The sequence below is a fragment of the Mercurialis annua genome, linkage group LG1-X, assembly GCF_937616625.2.
Source record: "Mercurialis annua linkage group LG1-X, ddMerAnnu1.2, whole genome shotgun sequence".
Taxonomy (NCBI): domain Eukaryota; kingdom Viridiplantae; phylum Streptophyta; class Magnoliopsida; order Malpighiales; family Euphorbiaceae; genus Mercurialis; species Mercurialis annua.
The window spans coordinates 61,420,694-61,440,115 of record NC_065570.1 but is presented as its reverse complement, the minus strand read 5'-3'; the positions used below and the strand labels follow the sequence as shown (position 1 = coordinate 61,440,115).

At 34.6% G+C, this 19,422-nt stretch overlaps 3 protein-coding genes across 3 annotated transcripts; 1 reads left to right on the top strand and 2 right to left on the bottom strand.

The window, feature by feature from the left end:
* Positions 1–2,438: 2,438 nt before the first annotated feature.
* LOC126686961 (RNA pseudouridine synthase 2, chloroplastic) lies at positions 2,439–5,860 on the top strand. The gene is made up of 8 exons (XM_050381282.2): positions 2,439–2,866; positions 2,958–3,101; positions 3,177–3,410; positions 3,538–3,740; positions 4,894–4,972; positions 5,209–5,384; positions 5,461–5,563; positions 5,644–5,860. The coding sequence occupies exons 1-8, from the start codon at positions 2,534–2,536 to the stop codon at positions 5,647–5,649; spliced, it is 1,278 nt and encodes a 425-aa protein (XP_050237239.1). The 5' UTR covers positions 2,439–2,533; the 3' UTR covers positions 5,650–5,860.
* A 1,089-nt stretch (positions 5,861–6,949) lies between these two features.
* On the bottom strand, positions 6,950–10,053 carry LOC126686923 (pentatricopeptide repeat-containing protein At1g14470). Its single transcript, XM_050381229.2, has one exon. It carries the CDS (start codon positions 9,986–9,988, stop codon positions 7,709–7,711), a length of 2,280 nt encoding a protein of 759 aa, XP_050237186.1. The 5' UTR covers positions 9,989–10,053; the 3' UTR covers positions 6,950–7,708.
* A 1,476-nt stretch (positions 10,054–11,529) lies between these two features.
* LOC126686894 (protein STICHEL) lies at positions 11,530–19,153 on the bottom strand. Its single transcript, XM_050381181.2, has 6 exons — positions 16,697–19,153; positions 16,307–16,526; positions 15,348–15,890; positions 13,473–14,283; positions 11,919–12,003; positions 11,530–11,832 (listed from the first exon to the last, which is right to left on the bottom strand). Exons 1-6 carry the CDS (start codon positions 18,701–18,703, stop codon positions 11,731–11,733), a joined length of 3,768 nt encoding a protein of 1,255 aa, XP_050237138.1. The 5' UTR covers positions 18,704–19,153; the 3' UTR covers positions 11,530–11,730.
* Between the last annotated feature and the right edge of the window lie 269 nt (positions 19,154–19,422).

Here is a 19,422-nt window from a genome sequence, read left to right as displayed (position 1 = left end):
TAAATTAAAAAAATTAATAAATAAATAAATTTAAATCTTTAAATTTATTGGGGTATATTACTTCGAAATGAATCTTAATGGCTAGGTTGAAAATATTTGTTTACATGCAAAAAATGTCATAACCGTACTCAGTGGCGGAACCACAGGAGGGTCAGGAGGGTCGGTCGACCCTCCTCGCCGGCGAAAGATTGAGGGACCGGTGCTACTCTCGACCGGTCCCCTGCTATTCTCGACCCTCCCATGTAACTGGCTTGGCAGCTGATGCAGGCTGCCGGCCAAGAATGATTGACGCAGCAAGCTTTAGTCCGGGCTTTATATATATTTTTATTTATGTAAAAATAAATAGGATGAGGCTTAACGCTTTGCCAAATTATCTTAGGTTCGATTCCTATGTTTATCTTTCCTAACTATAATTTTTTTTCTCTATTTTAGCTCCTTAATTTAAAACAACTAGAAAAATTAATTTTATTTATTTGTAAAACATTTATTAGAGTATAAACCAATCTAAAATAAAAAAGTTAGGACTATTTTTTATTCAAAACTATAAATTTAAGTTTTTTAATTCTTTTATTTTAAATTGGAAAAGCATATTATTTTTTATTAAAATTATAAGCATGTGCATATTCACGTTAAAATTGTTATATATTAATCAGTCAGGCTGAAAAGAAATTCTGGTTTCGCCACTGGATTCACCATTCGCAGCGACGTTGCAACTCATGATTTTTTTTAATTGTTAACAGAGCCGAACAACTTTTATTTAATTTTTTTTAAAACCAAACAACTTGTTTGATTTCAGCGGATGCAATTTTATGAAAGGGTAACTATTAGGTTTTACCCCTTTTTTTCTCTCTCTATTCTTGTATATATATTTTTCAAAACCTTAACTCTAAAATTGAATCACACTCACTTAATTAATCACTTTCCACCACTTAATTCTTAAACCCATTAATATTTCTACTCAATTATCAAAGTTATTTTAATTTTTTTCAATTTTAACTTGGTTTTTTTATTTGGTGAATTGATAATTTTTTTGTTAATTTTTATGTGAAATTTCGACCCCCCTATAAAAAATTTCTGATTCCGCCACTGACCATATTGGTTCCGCCACTGACCATACTCTAAATTCACTAAATATTCATTATCCATTACATATCATGTAAAAAAACTAACTATATTTTAAAAAAGAGAAGTGTTTTGTTGATGGAGTAAAAATATAAATTAAAAAATAAAAGAATAACAGTTAAAAAATAGCAAAACATCCCAAAAAACTGGTCACCTTTGATTTTTTTTTTCAATAGCATCCCGACATTATAAAATCGCCAATAGCACTTTATTTTTTATTTTCGACTTTCAATTATACTCTAACTTGAAAAATCTGATTTTTTTATTATAAAGATGAAAACATTTAAAACAACTAAATTTAAGGATAATACTATATTTTTTTATTTGAAAAAAAAAAATTCAAACAAGTACTTTATCTTTCATTAGATATATAATTAATTAATTTTTTAAATTTTATTAAAAATTAACAACCCACATTTGTCAATGCCTTCGACTCCACCATTGCTCTCTTCGGACCTCTCGTCTTCCATGGAGGAACTCGTCTTTCGTGGAAGGCGATGAGCAGGTCTTGTCTTTCACGAAAGACAAGGCGTGCTGCTCGTCTTCCATGGAAGACGAATCCGATGGCGGATCCTAGGCAGAATGTGACGGAGATGGAATCGTTTTAAGGTAATTTATATTAAATAATTTGTATTATTTTTTTAAAATATGTGGAGGGTTTTTTGGTAGTATTACAACATCAAAATATATAGAATATATGCTAAATATAAAGGAATTATTTTAAATGCTATGCAAATGAAAAGAGGTCAATTTAATGATTTAGGGTACAATTGAAGTCGAAAATGTGAAATAGAATGCTATTGGCGGTTTTATAACGTCGGAATGCTATTGAAAAAAGTTTAAAGGTCGATGATTTTGAGGCATTTTGCCGTAAAAAATTGTAAAATGCAGATATTTTTTTTTTAGTTTATATTATTAACATGTTTTAAAATTTGGTATATGTAAATTTTTAAAAGGGTAATATCTTAAAAAATCATTAACTTTACACGTTTTCTCAATTTAATCACGTCCTTTAAAAATCTCATGAAAATACACGAACTTTTATTTTTCCAAAATTCATACACGGTGCAGATGTGGAATTCATTCATCGGTGCAATTTGCTGAGATGTAAGTCATCTTTAACCAATGAATGAGTGACACTTCAGCACCGTGTATGAATTTGGAAAAAAAATGAAAGTTTTTATATTTTTATGAGAATTTTTAGAAAATGTAATTAAATTGAAAAAACGTGTAAAATTAGTGAATTTTTATGACATTAACCTTTTTAAAATATACATGAACTCTGTATGAGTTGGTCTATAAAATATTGAGTCAATATGATAATAGCACGGTTCAAGAACAGATTTGTGTTGTGAATTGTGATATGCTGGTCTGGTTCTGATTAGTAACCGGTGAATGAGTAGGAAGGAGGATGCTTGGCTTGTGCCCTCTACCGTATTCTTGTTTTCAATCGTCACTCTCTTCCCCATTCTTCTCCACAAATCCGACGGCACTTAAACTATTCCCCTCTACTAAATCACTTTCAACACTCTTCACTCTTCATTCTTCCCAAACCCCAAACCCAACCCAAATAACCAGCGGTAATTATGGGGGTATGAGACTAGAAGACAAAGTAGATGCCAAGTCCACAAAGTTGAGACTCGATTCTTGGATTTCTTCTAGGATTTCGGGCATCAGTAGAGCTCGTATTCAATCCAGCATTAAATCTGGCCTTGTTTCTGTCAATGGCAGGGTAGTTGATAAGGTTACACTTCAATTTTATCTTTATTTCTCATAAAATTTTGAATCTTTTTGTGCTATAAAAATACCCAATTGAAATGTTGATGATTGAGCAGGTTTCACACAATGTCAAGTTTGGGGATAAGGTTAGTTGCACAATTTCAGAGTTGCAACCTTTGAGGGCTGAACCTGAGGACATAGCTTTGAATATTGTCTATGAAGATGATCACTTATTGGTTGTTAATAAGCCCGCACATATGGTGATAACTAGAAACTTTAGCACTCAAGTTATTCTATATTTCATGTGAATGGCTTTACTCATTGTTTGAGTCCAGGTTGTTCATCCTGCGCCTGGTAATCCAACTGGTACACTTGTAAATGGTATACTTCATCATTGCTGTCTTCCAACAGTTGCAGTTTCAAGCCAGGAAGTTGTTTCAGATGTGGACAATATATCCGATGATGATGATGATAATGAAGTGTCATACTCTGGCTCTGATTCATCTGTTCGTCCGGGAATAGTTCACAGGTTGGACAAAGGCACTAGTGGATTGCTTGTTGTTGCAAAGGTGATAGTCTTCGGAACTTAGAATTTCAGATTTAAGTACATGAAGTTAATGTCTTGTGGATTTTATTATCAGTTTTGCCAGTGATAACCTTTTACCAAATTCTCGTTATTGTGTGTATCGATAACAGGACGAACATGCTCATGCTCATTTGTCTGAACAATTTAAGCAACACACTATACAGAGAGTATACATTAGTCTTACTTGTGGAGTGCCCTCTGCATTGACTGGACGAATCGATATCCCTATTGGTCGTGATGTGAATAACAGAATTCGTATGGCTGCTATTCCTGGACCAGCTAAGCAAGGACGGGCACGTCATGCTGCTAGTAGGTGATACTACCCTCCATTACTTTTTGTCTTGTGATAGTGATTTCATGATCTTCCAATTGGAAAGCATGCTCTTGATAGATTTTAACAATTCTAATGGTGCAATTGATTCTGTGCATTTGATGCCTGTGGTAATGAGATCAGAATTAGATGTTAAATATTTTTTGTTGTGAGTTAATTTTTATAACTTTTCACGAGTTGGTGGGTAGGATTGTTATAAGGTTCAGAAAGTAATTAGAAGCATCAATTAGGAGGTTAATGTAATGATCACCAAGACTTGGTCATTTTGAAAAAAAAAGGCTTGGTTGATGAGTGGATTTAAATTCTGATTGAGCGGCGATTCTGCCCGATGCCCAACATTTTGCCTTGATGACTGATTAACTCAGTTGGGTGCCAACTGCCAAGTCTAGCTAAAGAGGAAGTAACCAACTGATTGTGAAATACTTCTAAGCTACCAAAACTACTTTTGGCCAAGAGGGATTTTATGTTCTCCCCTGCATGGGACATTGAGGTCTATTGTCTTAAGTATTTTTTTTTTGTCTCCTAGCAAACAAATAAAGACTTATGGATTTTCAAATTCCAAAATTTGGAGCAATGTGATTGTGAAATAAGTCATTCTAACATTTAAATAGCAATCAAATGTACTACTGGCATTTAATGTTTCTCAGTACCTAGCAATGCTATAATTTAAAACTGTTGATGTTTTCATGATGAATAATACAGCTATTTTGTAAATATAGTCCTTGGTTTTTCTGCAAATGTACTTATCAACGTTTCTCAGTACCTGGTGATGCTAAAATTTAGAACTATTGATATTTTCATGATGAATAAGAGTGCCACTTTTGTTATTGTAGTCATCGGTCTTCCTGAAAATGTACAAACAAGTGTTTCTATGTATCTGGTGATGCTAAGATTTAGAACTCTCGGTGTTCTCGTGTTGATCAATACTGGTAGTTTGTTAATGTTGCAACTCCTAAGTCTTATATAAATGCTTAGCGGGGTCAGTACTCAGTAGCAGGTTGCAGAAACATTTTAGAGGCTTGTTTATTACATGTGCTACTACATGTATATTCTCATTTATAATTCATTTGTTTTATGTAGTTAAGATAAACTTCAAACTGTGTTACATATTTTAATTACGTTAAAGCTTTATCAGGTATAAAGTAATTGAAATACTTGCTGTTGGTGGTTCAGCATTGGTAGAGTGGAGGTTGGAAACTGGTCGTACTCATCAGGTACGCATAATGTATTATATATGCACAGACGGTTGGATATTTTATTTAACATAGTCTGTCACTGAATAAAGGGGCATCATGATGGGACAAGAAAATTTGAATTGAACTACAATTAGAGGTTTTATTATAAATCAAATAATACAAAGTTCAAAGAAATCGATCACAAAAACATACAAGTAGAAGTTTTCTCGACTAAGTTTGTGGTTATTTATGTTTTATTGGTATCTGTGATGCAGATTCGTGCACATGCCAAGTATATTGGAATTCCTCTACTAGGTGATGAGGTTTATGGAGGCAGCAGAAGCATGGCTTTATCAGTGCTTCGCCCCAGAATTCCTCTCAGCTGTCATAGTGAACTTCCCTTGTTGCTTTCAGGATTAGAAAGGCCTTGTCTGCATGCTTTGGCTCTTGGGTTAGTAGTCTATTACAACTTATATAGCTAGGGGTGTAGTAGTAGTAGATAGTGATTTCTGCTCATTGTTTTGCAGGTTTACGCATCCACGAACCAAGGAAGAAATACACTTTTCTTGTCCACCTCCTCCAGATTTTAGCGGGACCTTGAGCCAGCTTCGAGAGATGGGAATGGAGAAGGTATTCCTTCTAACTACATATATTATTTTCATGAGTTATTCATTAGGCAGCAACATGCTCATCATATCAATTTTGTGCAGGTTTAGTCAGTTAATTGTATAATTGTTCGATTTCCTGGAATTTGCTTCGCCATCTAGACATGTGTTCTAAGCAGGAAAGGTTATATAGGAAATCTGGAGACTTTCTGTAAATCTTTTCAGACAAATTGGTCGTCTTACACCTTCCATATTATTAACCTAGATTCGTTTGAGTCTGTATCTTACCAATTCTTTGTTTATGCTAATTATGATTACTGAACCGTTTATTTATTTTGTATTCTTGTGAGGTGATACCAGATATGTATGTATCACATCATTAATCACCATAGTGTAAAGTGCAAAAGGTAAAATACAGATAAAATAAAACTTTTACTTACATTTTGGTTTCGATGAATTTACATTCTTAGAATTGAATTACTAAACTGGAATACATCCTCTATTAATAAGTAACTGATTCATAGTAGAATTTGATAAATTTTATTGAGCTGTTTTATTTTTGTAAAAATGTTAATATAATACTTTTTTTTTTAATAATATAAGAATTTTCATTAAGCCATATCACAAATAGCTTTAGAAGTTAGGTATGCATTTATACCAATTTGATGTAAAACGAGATGTTTGAGTAAGAATACGCAATAGTGTTCGCAGATCGTCTGGCAAATTTAAGAGTCAAATTATATATCTGCTTAGTTAGAATAAAACGATCAAACCTTTATAAACTTTCATGAAAGAAAGATAAGATTTTTACGAATGAAGGCAATATTAAGGAAGATAAAAACAATTTTTTATTAAGAAGATAAAATAAAATATCTATACATAATTAAAGTATTAAAAAAAAAATTATGAAAAAGTTCAATATATCTTTGAATATATAATTAAATCTTTATTGCTGAAACGTCTTGATATAGTTATTCATATTGAAATTCATTTCATACTCAAAAGGTGGAGCTAATTCAATTTTAATTATAATTGAAAAAAAAAAAAGAATAAGATCAGGAAACAGTAAATCAAAAATTAAAAATAAAATTAAGATTGACCATCATTAAAATTTTTTTACCGTGATAGCTAAGAAAATAAAAATAAAGAGAAAATTATATTGTTGATGGTAGCTAACAAAATAATGATAAAAAAATATGCAGTTAGAATTTCTTGAAAGCACAAAAAAAGTAAGTATAATTTTTTTTGATTAATATAGACTTTATATGTACATATTTACATTCAACTTGGTGAATAATAATAATTTTCTAGAGGTAAAATTACAGTTTCTACAAATAAAAATTATGAAATTATGAAATATTGTGATTAAATATAATTCTCTTATTCTTTTTGTCTAATAAAATAGGGATAATTTACGAATGAACTATAACTCAAATGGTATAAGCGCTAGGCAGTAAACTGCTAAACCATAGGTTCAATTCCTCCCACAATTGCTCTTCCTTTCCGATTATATAAAAAAAAAAGGGATAATTCCCTCTTTGTTCCTAAGTCCTAATTTCTTTCGAAATTCCAAATTTGTACCTGGCTCAAATATAAATTACAATGTCTTCTTTGAAACTCCATCATTGACATCACCATCTTCTTCATTATTATTTCCAACAATCATACATGTTAGCGCCACATGATTGCTCCAATCTCCACAGTCATCTGATCTTCAAAACAAATGATAACTTGTTTATGTTCGGGTTCTTGGCAATTTGTTACACAGATCCAAGCAAGGTTTTGGATCATTGCCAATCAGATTTGGCAATGCAATAGCCACTCAATGACAAGTCGGTTGTATTATTGAAGATCAACTTTGGCTAGAATACAGTCTTACAAAACAAATCTGAACATGAATTATTTAAAATCAAACAAATATCTCAGCACCCTTTTGCTGCTTCTAAATGAAGCTCTGCAGAAATTTAAATTTCAACTTGTCTGTTGAATCACCAGATTGTATCTACATTTACTTGCCTTCTTGAGCCCTCAGTTCAGAAAATTCAACTGTTAGTTCTCTGGTTATGGGGATTAATTTCAGAACAATGCTAGCTTTGAAATTGGCATATGAAAATCAGTAGTCATACTATGATACACTCAACTTTAACAAGAGAGAAAAACTGAAATCAGATTACCAATAATCGTTACACGAGCATATCCCATCAACGAAATGATGAAACCTGTTGTTGTCTCTCACAATTATCTCCCTTCCCTCCAACTTGGAGATCATCTTTATTGCAGTGTGACAATCCAGACACACCCGTAAGTTCTTCACTACCCTGATTGCTGCGCCTGCTTCACTTACAAGAAGTGCAAAGCAAATTGCCAATTTCTCGCTATGACTTCCCACCATATTATCTTTCTCTTCCTCTTCAACATCTCTTAGCACACACCTCCTGTCAGCTGTGTATCCCAGCTTTCTCATCCGGCTTCCTAATTCCGCCAATACTCTGTAAATATCATCTGATCGTTCATGTGATCGGTCTCCAACCATGAACTTATGCACTTTACCTTTGTATTCTACCCAACTCCATCCTGCTGTCTTTTTCACTTCCGCTTTCCTCATCATTTCTCTCACTCGGTTGACATCTTCCCACCTCCCTAGTGAAGCATATATGTTAGACAGCAAAACGTAGTTTCCTGAATTTTGTGGTTCAAGCGAAAACAGCATTTCTGCAGCAACTTCTCCAACTTCAACTCTCCTGTGAACCCGACTAGCATTTAAAAGAGAACCATAGATTCCAGCATGTGCCTCCATTGGCATATTATCTATCAGTCTTTTTGCCTCATTCAGCTTTCCAACTCGACCTAACATATCAACCATGCATGCATAATGATCCACATCGGTAATTTTTATGGATTCGAAGACCTTATGGCCTTCTTCAACTAATCCTGCATGGCTGCAAGCTGTCAGAACACAAATATATGTAACACGATCCGGCTCAATACCTTCTTCTTCCATGCTTTTCAATAGCTTTACAGCTTCGTACCCTTGGCCATGAGCAGCAAACCCACCAATCAAAGTGTTGTATGAAACCACATCTTTTTTTTCCATTTCTTGAAAGATCCTTCGTGCTTCTTTCATGTTTCCACATTTTGAATACATGAAAATTAAAGAATTATATCCTGAAACCGTCAGCTTAATTTTGTATTCATAGATAAATTTAACTGCCCAAGTACCCAATTCCAAAGCCCCAAGATGTCCACATGCGGAGATGACACTCACCATAGTTACCTCATCCGGTTGCATGTCTTTCGTATCAATCATTTCTCTGAAAAGTTCTACAGCCGTTGCTGACTGTCCATTTTGAGCATAGCCTGAAATCATTGTGTTCCACGAAACAGCATCCCTCACTGGCATCTTATCAAAAAGATCTCGGGCGGCAAGCAAATCACCAGCCTTTGTAAATGCTGAAATCATGGCATTCCATGCAACAGAATTCCTAGAAACACCGAGCTCATCAAAAATGTTCCTAGCAGCCTCAAGATTCCCACACTTTGCATTCATATCAAGCAAAGCTGTCTTGACAAAATAATTTATCTTGACCCCCTTTCCATCGAGCAATTTCTTGATCGACTCCGCAAGACAAGGATCGCCACAAAACGAACAAGAAGATATCACAATTGTCCATGTAGTTTCATTAGGCTGAACCCCAACAGTCATCATACAACCAAACAACTTCAAAGCCTCTTCCGATAACCCATTTTGCGCATACCCTGAAAGCATAGCATTCCAAGAAACAATACTTTTCACAGGCATATCATCAAAATACTTCCTTGCATTTTGCACCTCTTTTATCTTAGAGAACCCAGCAACCATTGCAGTCCAAGTTATAACATTTCTTTCAGGCATCATACCAAACAATCTACAAGCTTCACCTTCATTTCCCCACTTCCAATACCCAGAAATCATCGAGTTCCAATCCGCAACACTTCTCTCAGGCATTTCATCAAACAGTTTCTTAGCAAACTCAATTGGACAATGTTTAACATACACATCCAACATAACATTGCGAATATACGGATCATTCTGATGACCCAATTTCAAAATATGCGCATAGAACATAACACCATCTCTACCAGAAGACTTAATGACAAGTGGGTATAAAGATGCATCAAGTTTTACATTGCAATTTATTATGTGTTTAAAGAAAGCTAAGAGTTCATACTGTAAACCTGAATGGGAATAGTATTTGAGGATGGAAATGAAGACACTGATAGTTGGGTTTGGGGTAGAATTGAAAAGGTGGCGGGCGAAGAGCGGTGGCGCGTGAGTGCGCGTGCAGTGGTTGATGAGAAGCGAGACCCAGTAGTTGTGATGATGGAGGGAATTTTGAATGAGGTGAAGATGAAGCTGTTTCAAATGATTATAGGTGCTTATTTTGGTAATTTTGGGGACCAAATGTGACATGACAGTATGTTGATTACTACATGACTTGCTAGTTATATAATTCTATGCTATTTGTTACATTATTTCTCTAATTTTTTTAGATTTTTATTTGAAAGAAAATAGATAAATGCTTATTTATACTCATTGAATCAAGCCTTTACTTATGGGACAATTATAACAAAATCTTCCAAATTTATCAAATTTAGAGAGTCTATATGTCAATTATGATTAATTTTGAAAATAATTAGATTTTTTTTTTTCGAATTTAGGTCCTTTAATTATGTTGACAAAAAATCTTTGGCTATAAATAAAACACAACAATGGTTAAATGAAGCGATTTTAAAAATTTAGTTAGAATTTACCGCAAACGTAAAGTTTTGTATTTTTGGGCCATTAAGACTTTATTTTATATGTTTAAAGACTTTATCCTATTCACTATGTTGGGTACCACGAACACCTAAAAATACGTAATTTTATCAAAAGTTATCTTTCTACAGAAAAATGATAGATTAAACCTATAAAGTTTTACCAAGAAATAAACTTAAATTTTATGATAAATTAAGAGTGTTTATCTCATGCGTTGGTTGTGTCATGTCACTTTTATAACAAGTTAATGAGCATTTACGATAGGAAATCTTTTAATTATTACTTAATTTTTTATCATTAACTTTTTCATATGATTAACGCACCATTGGTTTGTTGCACGGATGACATGGCGCAACGGTTGCGTGTAATAATTTTTCATAAATTAATTAATAATTTATATTTAAACAAAATGAATAAGTTTAATTTTTGAATAATAAAATTATCATAAAATCAACATTATGAAATTTATTTATTTTAATTTATTTTATAATAAGTGATGCTTATTATTAAAAAAAATATAAACTTAGAAAATTTACACCCTATAATACAAAAGAGAGTGAAATATTCATAAAAATACTACCTCATTTTTCTCTTTACAAAATACAAACTTAACTTTTTAATTTATAAAAATACCATCTTTCTCTGCTCCTCATCTTCTACATCTCTTAAAACCCTAATTCTTTTCTTATTTTTTTCCATTATAACCCACTAAAAGGTTATTCGATATTATTTTAAAACCAAATATTCACTAAAATTGTTGTTTTTTAAAAAAGTTTAAATTGAACTTCTCCTTAAAGTTACAAGTTCTTTTATACTGAAGTACTTTGAAACATAAGCAATAGCCAGGGATTGAATGCAAATATTTAGGCCTTGAGATTAGTACATTTTGCATTACATTTCTTCAGAAATAGAAATTCTCACAAGTATGAAAACTATTCCCTACATTCATAACTACAATATACATAAACTACAATTTTATAACAATAAGAACTGAAATTTGTTTACTTTCAAAACTGAACCCCCAAAAATAACACTAAATTTTCATAATATCAAATCGAACTAAGTTATCAGTTTAGTTTGGTTGTTACGCCCCTTATTTTTTATTTTTGACTTATTTACACCTTTTGACAAGGTCAAAAACAAAAAAAAGTAATGCAAGCCAATGCTCATGCTTCTAAAAGAAAAAGAAAAAGAAATTATCCAAAACATGTAACTGCTAAATTTCAAGTGCTCCTGCAAGTTCCTCACATTTCTTTTTATTGAATCAGAAGAAAAAAAAAATGGCTGGACATAAACCAAACGCCAACAAAGTTCAACAGCAAAAGAAACCTTTACAGAAAAATTTATATATATATATATATCTGCAGTGACTGACTGACTTTGTATTTGCTATCTCTCTATCTTTTAATCCTTTTCTCTGTTTTCTTATGCTTCCCACATTCCCCAAACATCGAAAACCGCCCACCTTTGCCTCTAGATCGAACCGGGGTTCCTTTAACCTGTACAAGTTCAAAGCAAAAACAATCTTTACCACAAGAGGAACACCTATATCATTCCCAAAGTCAAGTATGCGAAACAACTTTACCTTTAACTTTTGAGATTTATTCACATTCCAACAGAAGAGTCCGCTGCAGCCACCACCTCCGCCTCCTGAATTTGATTCGTATCCCCTGAAAGGAAATGAAAACAATGAATCTAGGATGCAACATATGTCTTACTTATCATCAAGCAGAAAAGTCTACAGATGCCCAAGAATGAAGTGTACGTGTACAAATTACAGCGCAAATATTCCTTCTATCTAGTGTATACAAAAACTTATGCTTTGCTTCTTCTGAATTTTGGTAGTAGTTATGATATAAAATCTCTATTTTTTTCCCTCAGACTTCCAGCACCAATGCAGCCCTGACACAGGGTAACTGCATAGACTTCCTCATTATATATAATGAGCTCCTACTTCAAATAATTTATATCATAAGCTACTACTCCAAACAATTTATTCAATGAGCTACTAGTTCAAACAATTTCTTCTGGATGAAAATAATTCAGCTGTGTAATCGAGAGTCGAGTCGAAGCACTGTCAACTTCAAGCTCGACTCGACTCTAAAATTTGAAATTCAAAACTCAACTCAGACTCGATTGAGCTCTGTTTTGGAGTTTGAACTCGAACTAGGTAGAATAACTGACAATTGAGCTCAAGTCGGCTTGACTCGATATTCTGTATAAATATTTAAAATTTATATTTTAGCATAAAAAGGGAAATTCTACAGTTAGTTTGTTTTTAATGTACTTTTTCATATAACCATCGGATGAAAATAAGAATTATTCATCCAATGGTAATAAGTGAACAAAGTAAAAAAAAAACAAAGTAACCATAGAAAGGCCCTTATCATAAATATGTGTATAATCATAAAGGATAAAAATGTACAAATTTACCAAAACTCAAATTAGGCTAGCCAGTTTGTCAAGTCGAGTATCTTGATGATTGAACTCGACTCAGCAATTGACTTGATTAGTTTTCACTTGACCTAGACCAGCTTAACATTGAATCTATTTTAGTAATTTTATTAGTCAATCTCGAGTAGCTCGCGAGTTGACTCGACTCACTTAAACTCCTTAGTGAACTATAACTGTAAATAGGCTGACAACTCAAGACTGTTATTCAGCAATTGTAAGTCGAGAAGAACTTTCAGATTCTTATGAAGAGAAAATATGAATGTCAAATTCTTTGTCAAATTAACTCTCTGCATGAAATAAACGTATTAATAACGTGTCGGGTTAGTAACCAGTTACATAAACATGTCGTGTTCGAGCTTATAATTTTGACACGATTAGTTAAATGTGTAGGGTTCAGGTTGGCTGAATATATCTAAATTTCAATGGGTATCTAACATGTTTATGACACAGTGACACGAATTGCTAGCCCTACGTATGCATGTACATTTGCATAACAAGTTAAATTTGAAATGCAATTAGAGGTTGACATAGAACAATGGAACAGCCAGTCAATCAATATACCAAATGCAGGCCTATAGATTTACCAACTATATTCAAGAACTCAAGTGTTGTAATTTTTTGCTAAGATAATGGCTTTGCTGAAAAATAAACGAGAATAATCATAAGAGATCGGCAAAAGACTCACAAGCTTTCTTTGATGAGAGTGCCCTCAAAGTTCCTATCATGCAACAAGCTTGGAGATATTGGATAGTGATCAGCACTTCTAACAGTCTGGTCCTTAAGAATCACCCTCCGGTCGTCCATCTTCAAAACTTTGAGTTCATGATTTAGTTCGTCTTCACAATGCTGAGATGACAGACCCATTGAACTTGCACTTTCCATTTGATTTTGTTGATAGATATCCTCCTGAGGCAGCACTTGGTTCTTCTCAGGTTTTAGGCGACTTAATGATCCTGGGGTGCCTTTCTCTGCAGCCTGTAACCATGCAGTTTCTAACCTTTGCTCACGTATGATGGATTCTATTCTCTGCATTGGTAAATCCTGACTAGTTTTTTTTGCACTACCAATTTCAGAATTGGTTTCTGGTAGTAATTCCAATGACAGAGAAGTAGACTGAGAAGTACTATCCAGTAATGTTGAAGACTTCAGACAATCTCCTGATCCTCCTTTCAGTTTGCCATCTAAATCACTAAAGAAGCTTCCTCTCGATAATTTTTGGGACTTCTGTTGTACATCAGAGTAACCATTTGATGAGTTGAAGCAATTTGCTTTTCTCTCCTGCTCAATTTTCGTGGTTTCTTCTGCCTGCTTCTGACCTTGTAACTCACTTTGATTCGCACAATTCATAGAATCCTCCCCATCTGGAACAAGGATGATTCTCACTTCCACATTGCATCTCACGACCATTTCAATTGAATTTGTGATGCTGCTCATAAACCTCTCAGCTCTGGCTTTAATATCTTCATCTCCGAAGGCAACATAAACGACCAAGGCACCTGCACACAGAGCTATATTAAAACTCAAATAACGTAGGCAGAAAGAAATTCATAGACACCAAGACAGATGCTTTAGATGTCAAGCATTGAGATCATCTTAGTTATTGTCACTCAATCAACCATCAACTTCTGATTTATTTTGTCCATTTCCAGCAAAAAAAAGCTCGAATAAAGTTATCCAAAATAATTTACAGCCACAAAATATGTCAACAATATAACATTTGATCGGGATTTTGAGAGAAGGGAACATACATAAAAAATGCCAAAACTCCAGCGGAGCTCCTTTATTATTTTAGTGCATAAAATCACTATCGGACATGTATGTCAAATACAGATGATACGATAGTTTTTTTGGGGGGTTGAGACCCAAAATAATGTAATTTGGATCATTGTTTGCAATTCCATGACGTGCACTAAAATTTCTTTGGCATCTTGGTTCTTAGGTAAAACTGACTAGGAACAAATGGAAATCTATAAAATTATGTTAACATAAACATAACATTGACTTAACATTCTCAAGAGGTAAAGCTGACAAAGCAAGAAAAATACAAACGAATACGGCAGACTGAATATGAATGACAAAAGAATTCAATATTAGAAGGCATTAAACCCTGCACAATAATGGATCCTATTTGATAGCAAGCCAAGAGATGAAGAACTCATCAGCAACAAAAAATACTGCTGCTTCTTTTGGATTCGGAAAGGGCATCAAGTTTCTGTATATAGTGAATGTTGGAAGTTCCTTAAGGCATAAAGTGGGCTTTATATATTTAATTTAAAAATGGATATTCATGGTGATTGGCAATACACAATGAGACTAATAGTTCACATGACCGAGTTTTAGATAGAAAAAATATCATCGCATGTATAGCTGCAATCTTAGTTGTACCATTGACAAAAACATTCCATGATAGTTACTACACAGACTAATATCCATAAAAATACATCATTTTACAAGTTACCTGTAAAATGAATAACTAACTTCTTAGGCATGAGAAAATGCATGGTAAACAATAGATACCACACACACACATTACTGCAAAGAAATAAACTTATGGAGGTACCTTCAACTTCAGATAAGGAGAAAAGCTTTCCATGAGTATGTAGGAGCTGTTTGAGTGTATTTGAGTGACAATTCGCAATGCACTTTTCCCATATACGATCTAACTTGTCTGCATTTCTCTGTCTAAATAACATATTTTGAACCAGTTCGTCGTCTCGTGAAGTAGATGATGTACAGCTGTCGATTGAGCGACTGGTAGGGAGCTTAGAATTAATACCATATTCTCCTTGATGGCTGGATTTTCCATTGATTTCTTTATACAACGAAGCAGGTGAACTAGATCGACGAGATAGATAGTGAGCATTGGTCTTCTGCTTGTGAACAGGTACTTCTCTTGAAGCACTAGATGGATCATCCTCAGTTGTCCTAGAGCTTTGTCGCCTGCTGCTGCTTGATTGAGTAAGATCTGGTGAAGCCACTGAGCCAAGCTGTAAAAGAGTGGCTGTGAACCATGTTGAGCGGTCACTTGAAACTCTTAGCTGTTTCTCTGCCTCAGAAAGAAGCTTCAAAGCATGCTTTAGCCTCTCCAATTCTGCTTCAGTCACTGCACAACAATCCAACTAGAGATGAGAGTATAGAAGTTAAGGGCTTTTTCATTTTTACAGTAGCAACCAGAGATCATTACCTAAGTGAAAGCAACCAAAAACAAGAATAACCAAATTAGAAAAGCTAATAGTGTATGCATGTTTTAATCAGGTGGTTACAAATCTTTACATTATCGTCCAATCCTAGAATTTTCTGATTAGCCAATCTAGTAAGGAAAACCAGTTTGACCGAAAAGCTTTACAAGAGTAAGCATAAATCTCATTTGCTGAAGTTAAAAGCTTTCAAAGGTGCAGAAAATTTTCCATTTTATATTGACCAAAAAGCTCTCCAAGAGTACGCATAAACCTGATTTGCTCAAGTATAAACTTCAAAGGCACATAAAATTTTCTATTGCAACATAAAACTGATACTCACAGCTTCTTCCACCCAAGGAGGAATCACTATATTTGGCATCAGCGACAACGTAAGTTCCAGCAATGATGTCCATAATGAGGCTTGCCAGTTGAGACATTAAAACCATTGGGTCAACACCAGAATCCATCAAATCCCTGGCTCTTCTCACTGTTTCTGCAGTGTCTGAAGACATTGATAGCTCCAAAAGTTCCAGCAACTTCTCATCTGGGACAACACCCACCTAAAAAGATGAAAAATAGCATACATAAGTCCAAACCATCATCTACGTGGTGGAAGATCGAAATTTTACGAAGCTACCTGCTTTTTTGACTTAGAGAATATCAGGTATATAAGTTGAAAGAATCAATGATATGAGAACAATTTAAGGACAAATAACTGGATAGAACTTACAAGCTCATTCACAAGAGATGTAGTAATACTTTTCCCCAACAAACTCAACTGATCTAACATGGTTTCTGCATCTCGAAGTGAACCATCTGCATTTAGAGCAATTAAGTCCAAAGCATCCAATTCCACATCCAGATTTTCTTCTGTAGAAATTTTTCTCAATCGTGCTATAATATCTCCTTCTTTAATTTTGTTAAAAAGGTACTTCTGACACCTTGATTGTACAGTACGTGGCACATTATCAGGATCAGTTGTTACGAATATGAACACAACCCGTTGGGGTGGTTCTTCAAGAAACTTAAGAAAGGCCAGCCACATCTTAGATGGCAACAAGTGACACTCATCAATGAGAAAAACCTTGTAACGGGAAGAACCCGTCGGAGGCCACTGTGAAACCTTCTTTAAAAGGTGTCTGATTTTATCAATTCCCTTCTTATTGGTGCCATCAACTTCCCAAAGATCTCTGACCTTACCAGAAATGAAATCATCACATTCTCTGCAGTAGCCACAAGGTTTTGTTTCTTCTGAAGAAGTGCAATTTAAAGCTGAAGCAAAAATTCTGGCTGTTGATGTTTTCCCTGTCCCACGCGGACCTTGGAAAAAATAAACTGGAGCGATCCTCCCTCTAGAGATAGCATTAATAAGAGATTGAACAACAATGTTCTGCCCAATCACTTCATTGAAGAAGAGTGGCTTGTATTTCTGGCTCAAACTTCGAATACTTTCAGGTGTACCTTCCTCTTCACAATCCCCATTTAGAGCCACAATCTCTAACCTATCTTGACTCCTACAACTAGACCACCTCCTACCATCCAATCTACTCAAGGCCTCTAAATCAAGCTCTCCAAAATTCGTAGAGAGCTCATCATCACTATTACCAGTCCCAATAGATGAACCACCTCGGCCATCACTATATGTAAGCAACGGAAGAAGTCCTTTGGCACTTCTGGAAGCAATTCTTCTTTTATGAGAAACTGATGATGAATGCCGGTGCCTATCATACATTGACTGACGACCACACAGCATGCTACTCCCTTTCCTCCTTATAATATCTGAGAGCGAAGGAGAGCAGCAACTCGCACATACCCCTCTATGTCTCGGTGTCCTTTTGGACCAATAACAAGGGATCCCACAACCCTGGCGAGCTGGTAAATCCATATGGTCATCCACCTCATCACCTCCATCATTTAATGAGGTAGCGGTGCCATCCCAAGATCCAGCAGTACTCGGGTTATGATTACAGTACCTATTATAGGAACTAGCGGACAATGCAGGTGTACTATAAGTGTAAGAAGAGTCTTCTTTTCGACTAGTTCTCAACAATTTAGACGAGGGATGAGACCAATTCTTATGCTTAATTTTAACTAACAACGGGGAACTACCAGAAATCTTTCTAAGATCCTCAGAATGACTATAATCTTCAGTATCATCAGATTGGTCAACAGAGTCATCTCTTCCTAAACCTAAAGCCATAGAAGGATGACTCTTGAGCAATCTTCTTAAATTCATTTCCTTTTGTTGATACCTAGACAAAATATCCAAATGGGCATTAGTTTTCTTACTCTTTTTCCTGATCCCGGGCGCTTTCCGCGTCGACGGAGACACAAGATTGGCATCTCTACATCTGAAAATGACAGAAGAAGACCTGCTTTCTCCTCCCAAGGAATCAGCAGCATTCCTTGCATCACTCAAGCTATCATCCACACTATCTCGAACCGAACCCGAATCACAGTCTCCATCAAGATTACTTCTTCTGTCAGTGGAAGATTTCTGAGTCTTCCAATTGTACAAGAACACCCTCTTCTCCTTCCCATTAGAGATGACATTCTCATTATCAAGCTGCTTCCAAGCAGAGGTAGCAGCAGCAGCAGCAGATCTAGAGGAGCTAAGAGGTGACTTCCAAGAAGAAGTAGTCCCTGGATCACGCAAAACTCTAGCAGCTTTTCTGATTTGAGTCAGCTCCTTCTTCAAATGGAGTCTACTTGGATCAGAAACTCTCATTTCTGACATATTTTTTTTCTACTTCTTGAATCCAAAAACTAGCTTTTTCACAAAACCCACCAAGAGAACCATTTCAAAAACTAAAAAGAAAATAACTTTGTGATCCAGAAACGGATGAAAAGTGAGAAATTTATGAAGAAAAGCATGAGCATTGATCCCACATTTGCATTTGATTAGGATAATTACAATGTTAGAAAAGGAAAGAAGAGATGTGACAAGATTTTGACAGTGCTGGATTAGCTGTGGGGCTAAGTAAATTTGAGATGGGAATGTTTTTGAATTAGTGGCATGTGAAATGTGATTTCTTATTTTGTTCTTTCTACTACTACTCTATTAGGGTTTTCTTTTGGCGCCCCAAATTAAATCTTTAAAGTTGAAATCTTGGGATGTTTTTGCCTTTGGACATACAAAAACACAAGACATAACATAAACAGAACACGCAAAAAAAACTCAACTCGGAGGCTTATAGTCCAACACTTCCTTTCTCTATTTACTTAAAGTTCTACGATCAAATTAAATTAAATCTAATCTAATTTTTTTAGAGCAAATTACTCTAAGCTCCTCACGTTTGTCATAATTTATAGTTTGATACCCTTGATTTGGTACCTCAGTTTTGGTTTTGTAAACTATAAGCCCCTTTTGTTAAATATAGGTACCAAATCGATAACAGTATGAAAAGTGAGGTACCAAATTATTTGCAAATTGTTTGAAATTAAGGTACCAAATTG

Bases quoted from the DNA above. Each gene is read 5' to 3' on its own strand.
- LOC126686894 (XM_050381181.2), bottom strand. From the start codon at position 18,703: ATGTCAGAAATGAGAGTTTCTGATCCAAGTAGACTCCATTTGAAGAAG. The intron at 15,891-16,306 runs GTGAGTATCAGT...ATTGTTGTGCAG, and splicing joins CTCCTTGGGTGGAAGAAGCT to TGACTGAAGCAGAATTGGAG. The intron at 12,004-13,472 runs GTGAGTCTTTTG...ATTTCCTTTCAG, and splicing joins ACTCTCATCAAAGAAAGCTT to GGGATACGAATCAAATTCAG.
- LOC126686961 (XM_050381282.2), top strand. From the start codon at position 2,534: ATGCTTGGCTTGTGCCCTCTACCGTATTCTTGTTTTCAATCGTCACTC. The intron at 2,867-2,957 runs GTTACACTTCAA...ATGATTGAGCAG, and splicing joins ATGGCAGGGTAGTTGATAAG to GTTTCACACAATGTCAAGTT. The intron at 5,385-5,460 runs GTTAGTAGTCTA...ATTGTTTTGCAG, and splicing joins CTGCATGCTTTGGCTCTTGG to GTTTACGCATCCACGAACCA.
- LOC126686923 (XM_050381229.2), bottom strand. From the start codon at position 9,988: ATGTCACATTTGGTCCCCAAAATTACCAAAATAAGCACCTATAATCAT.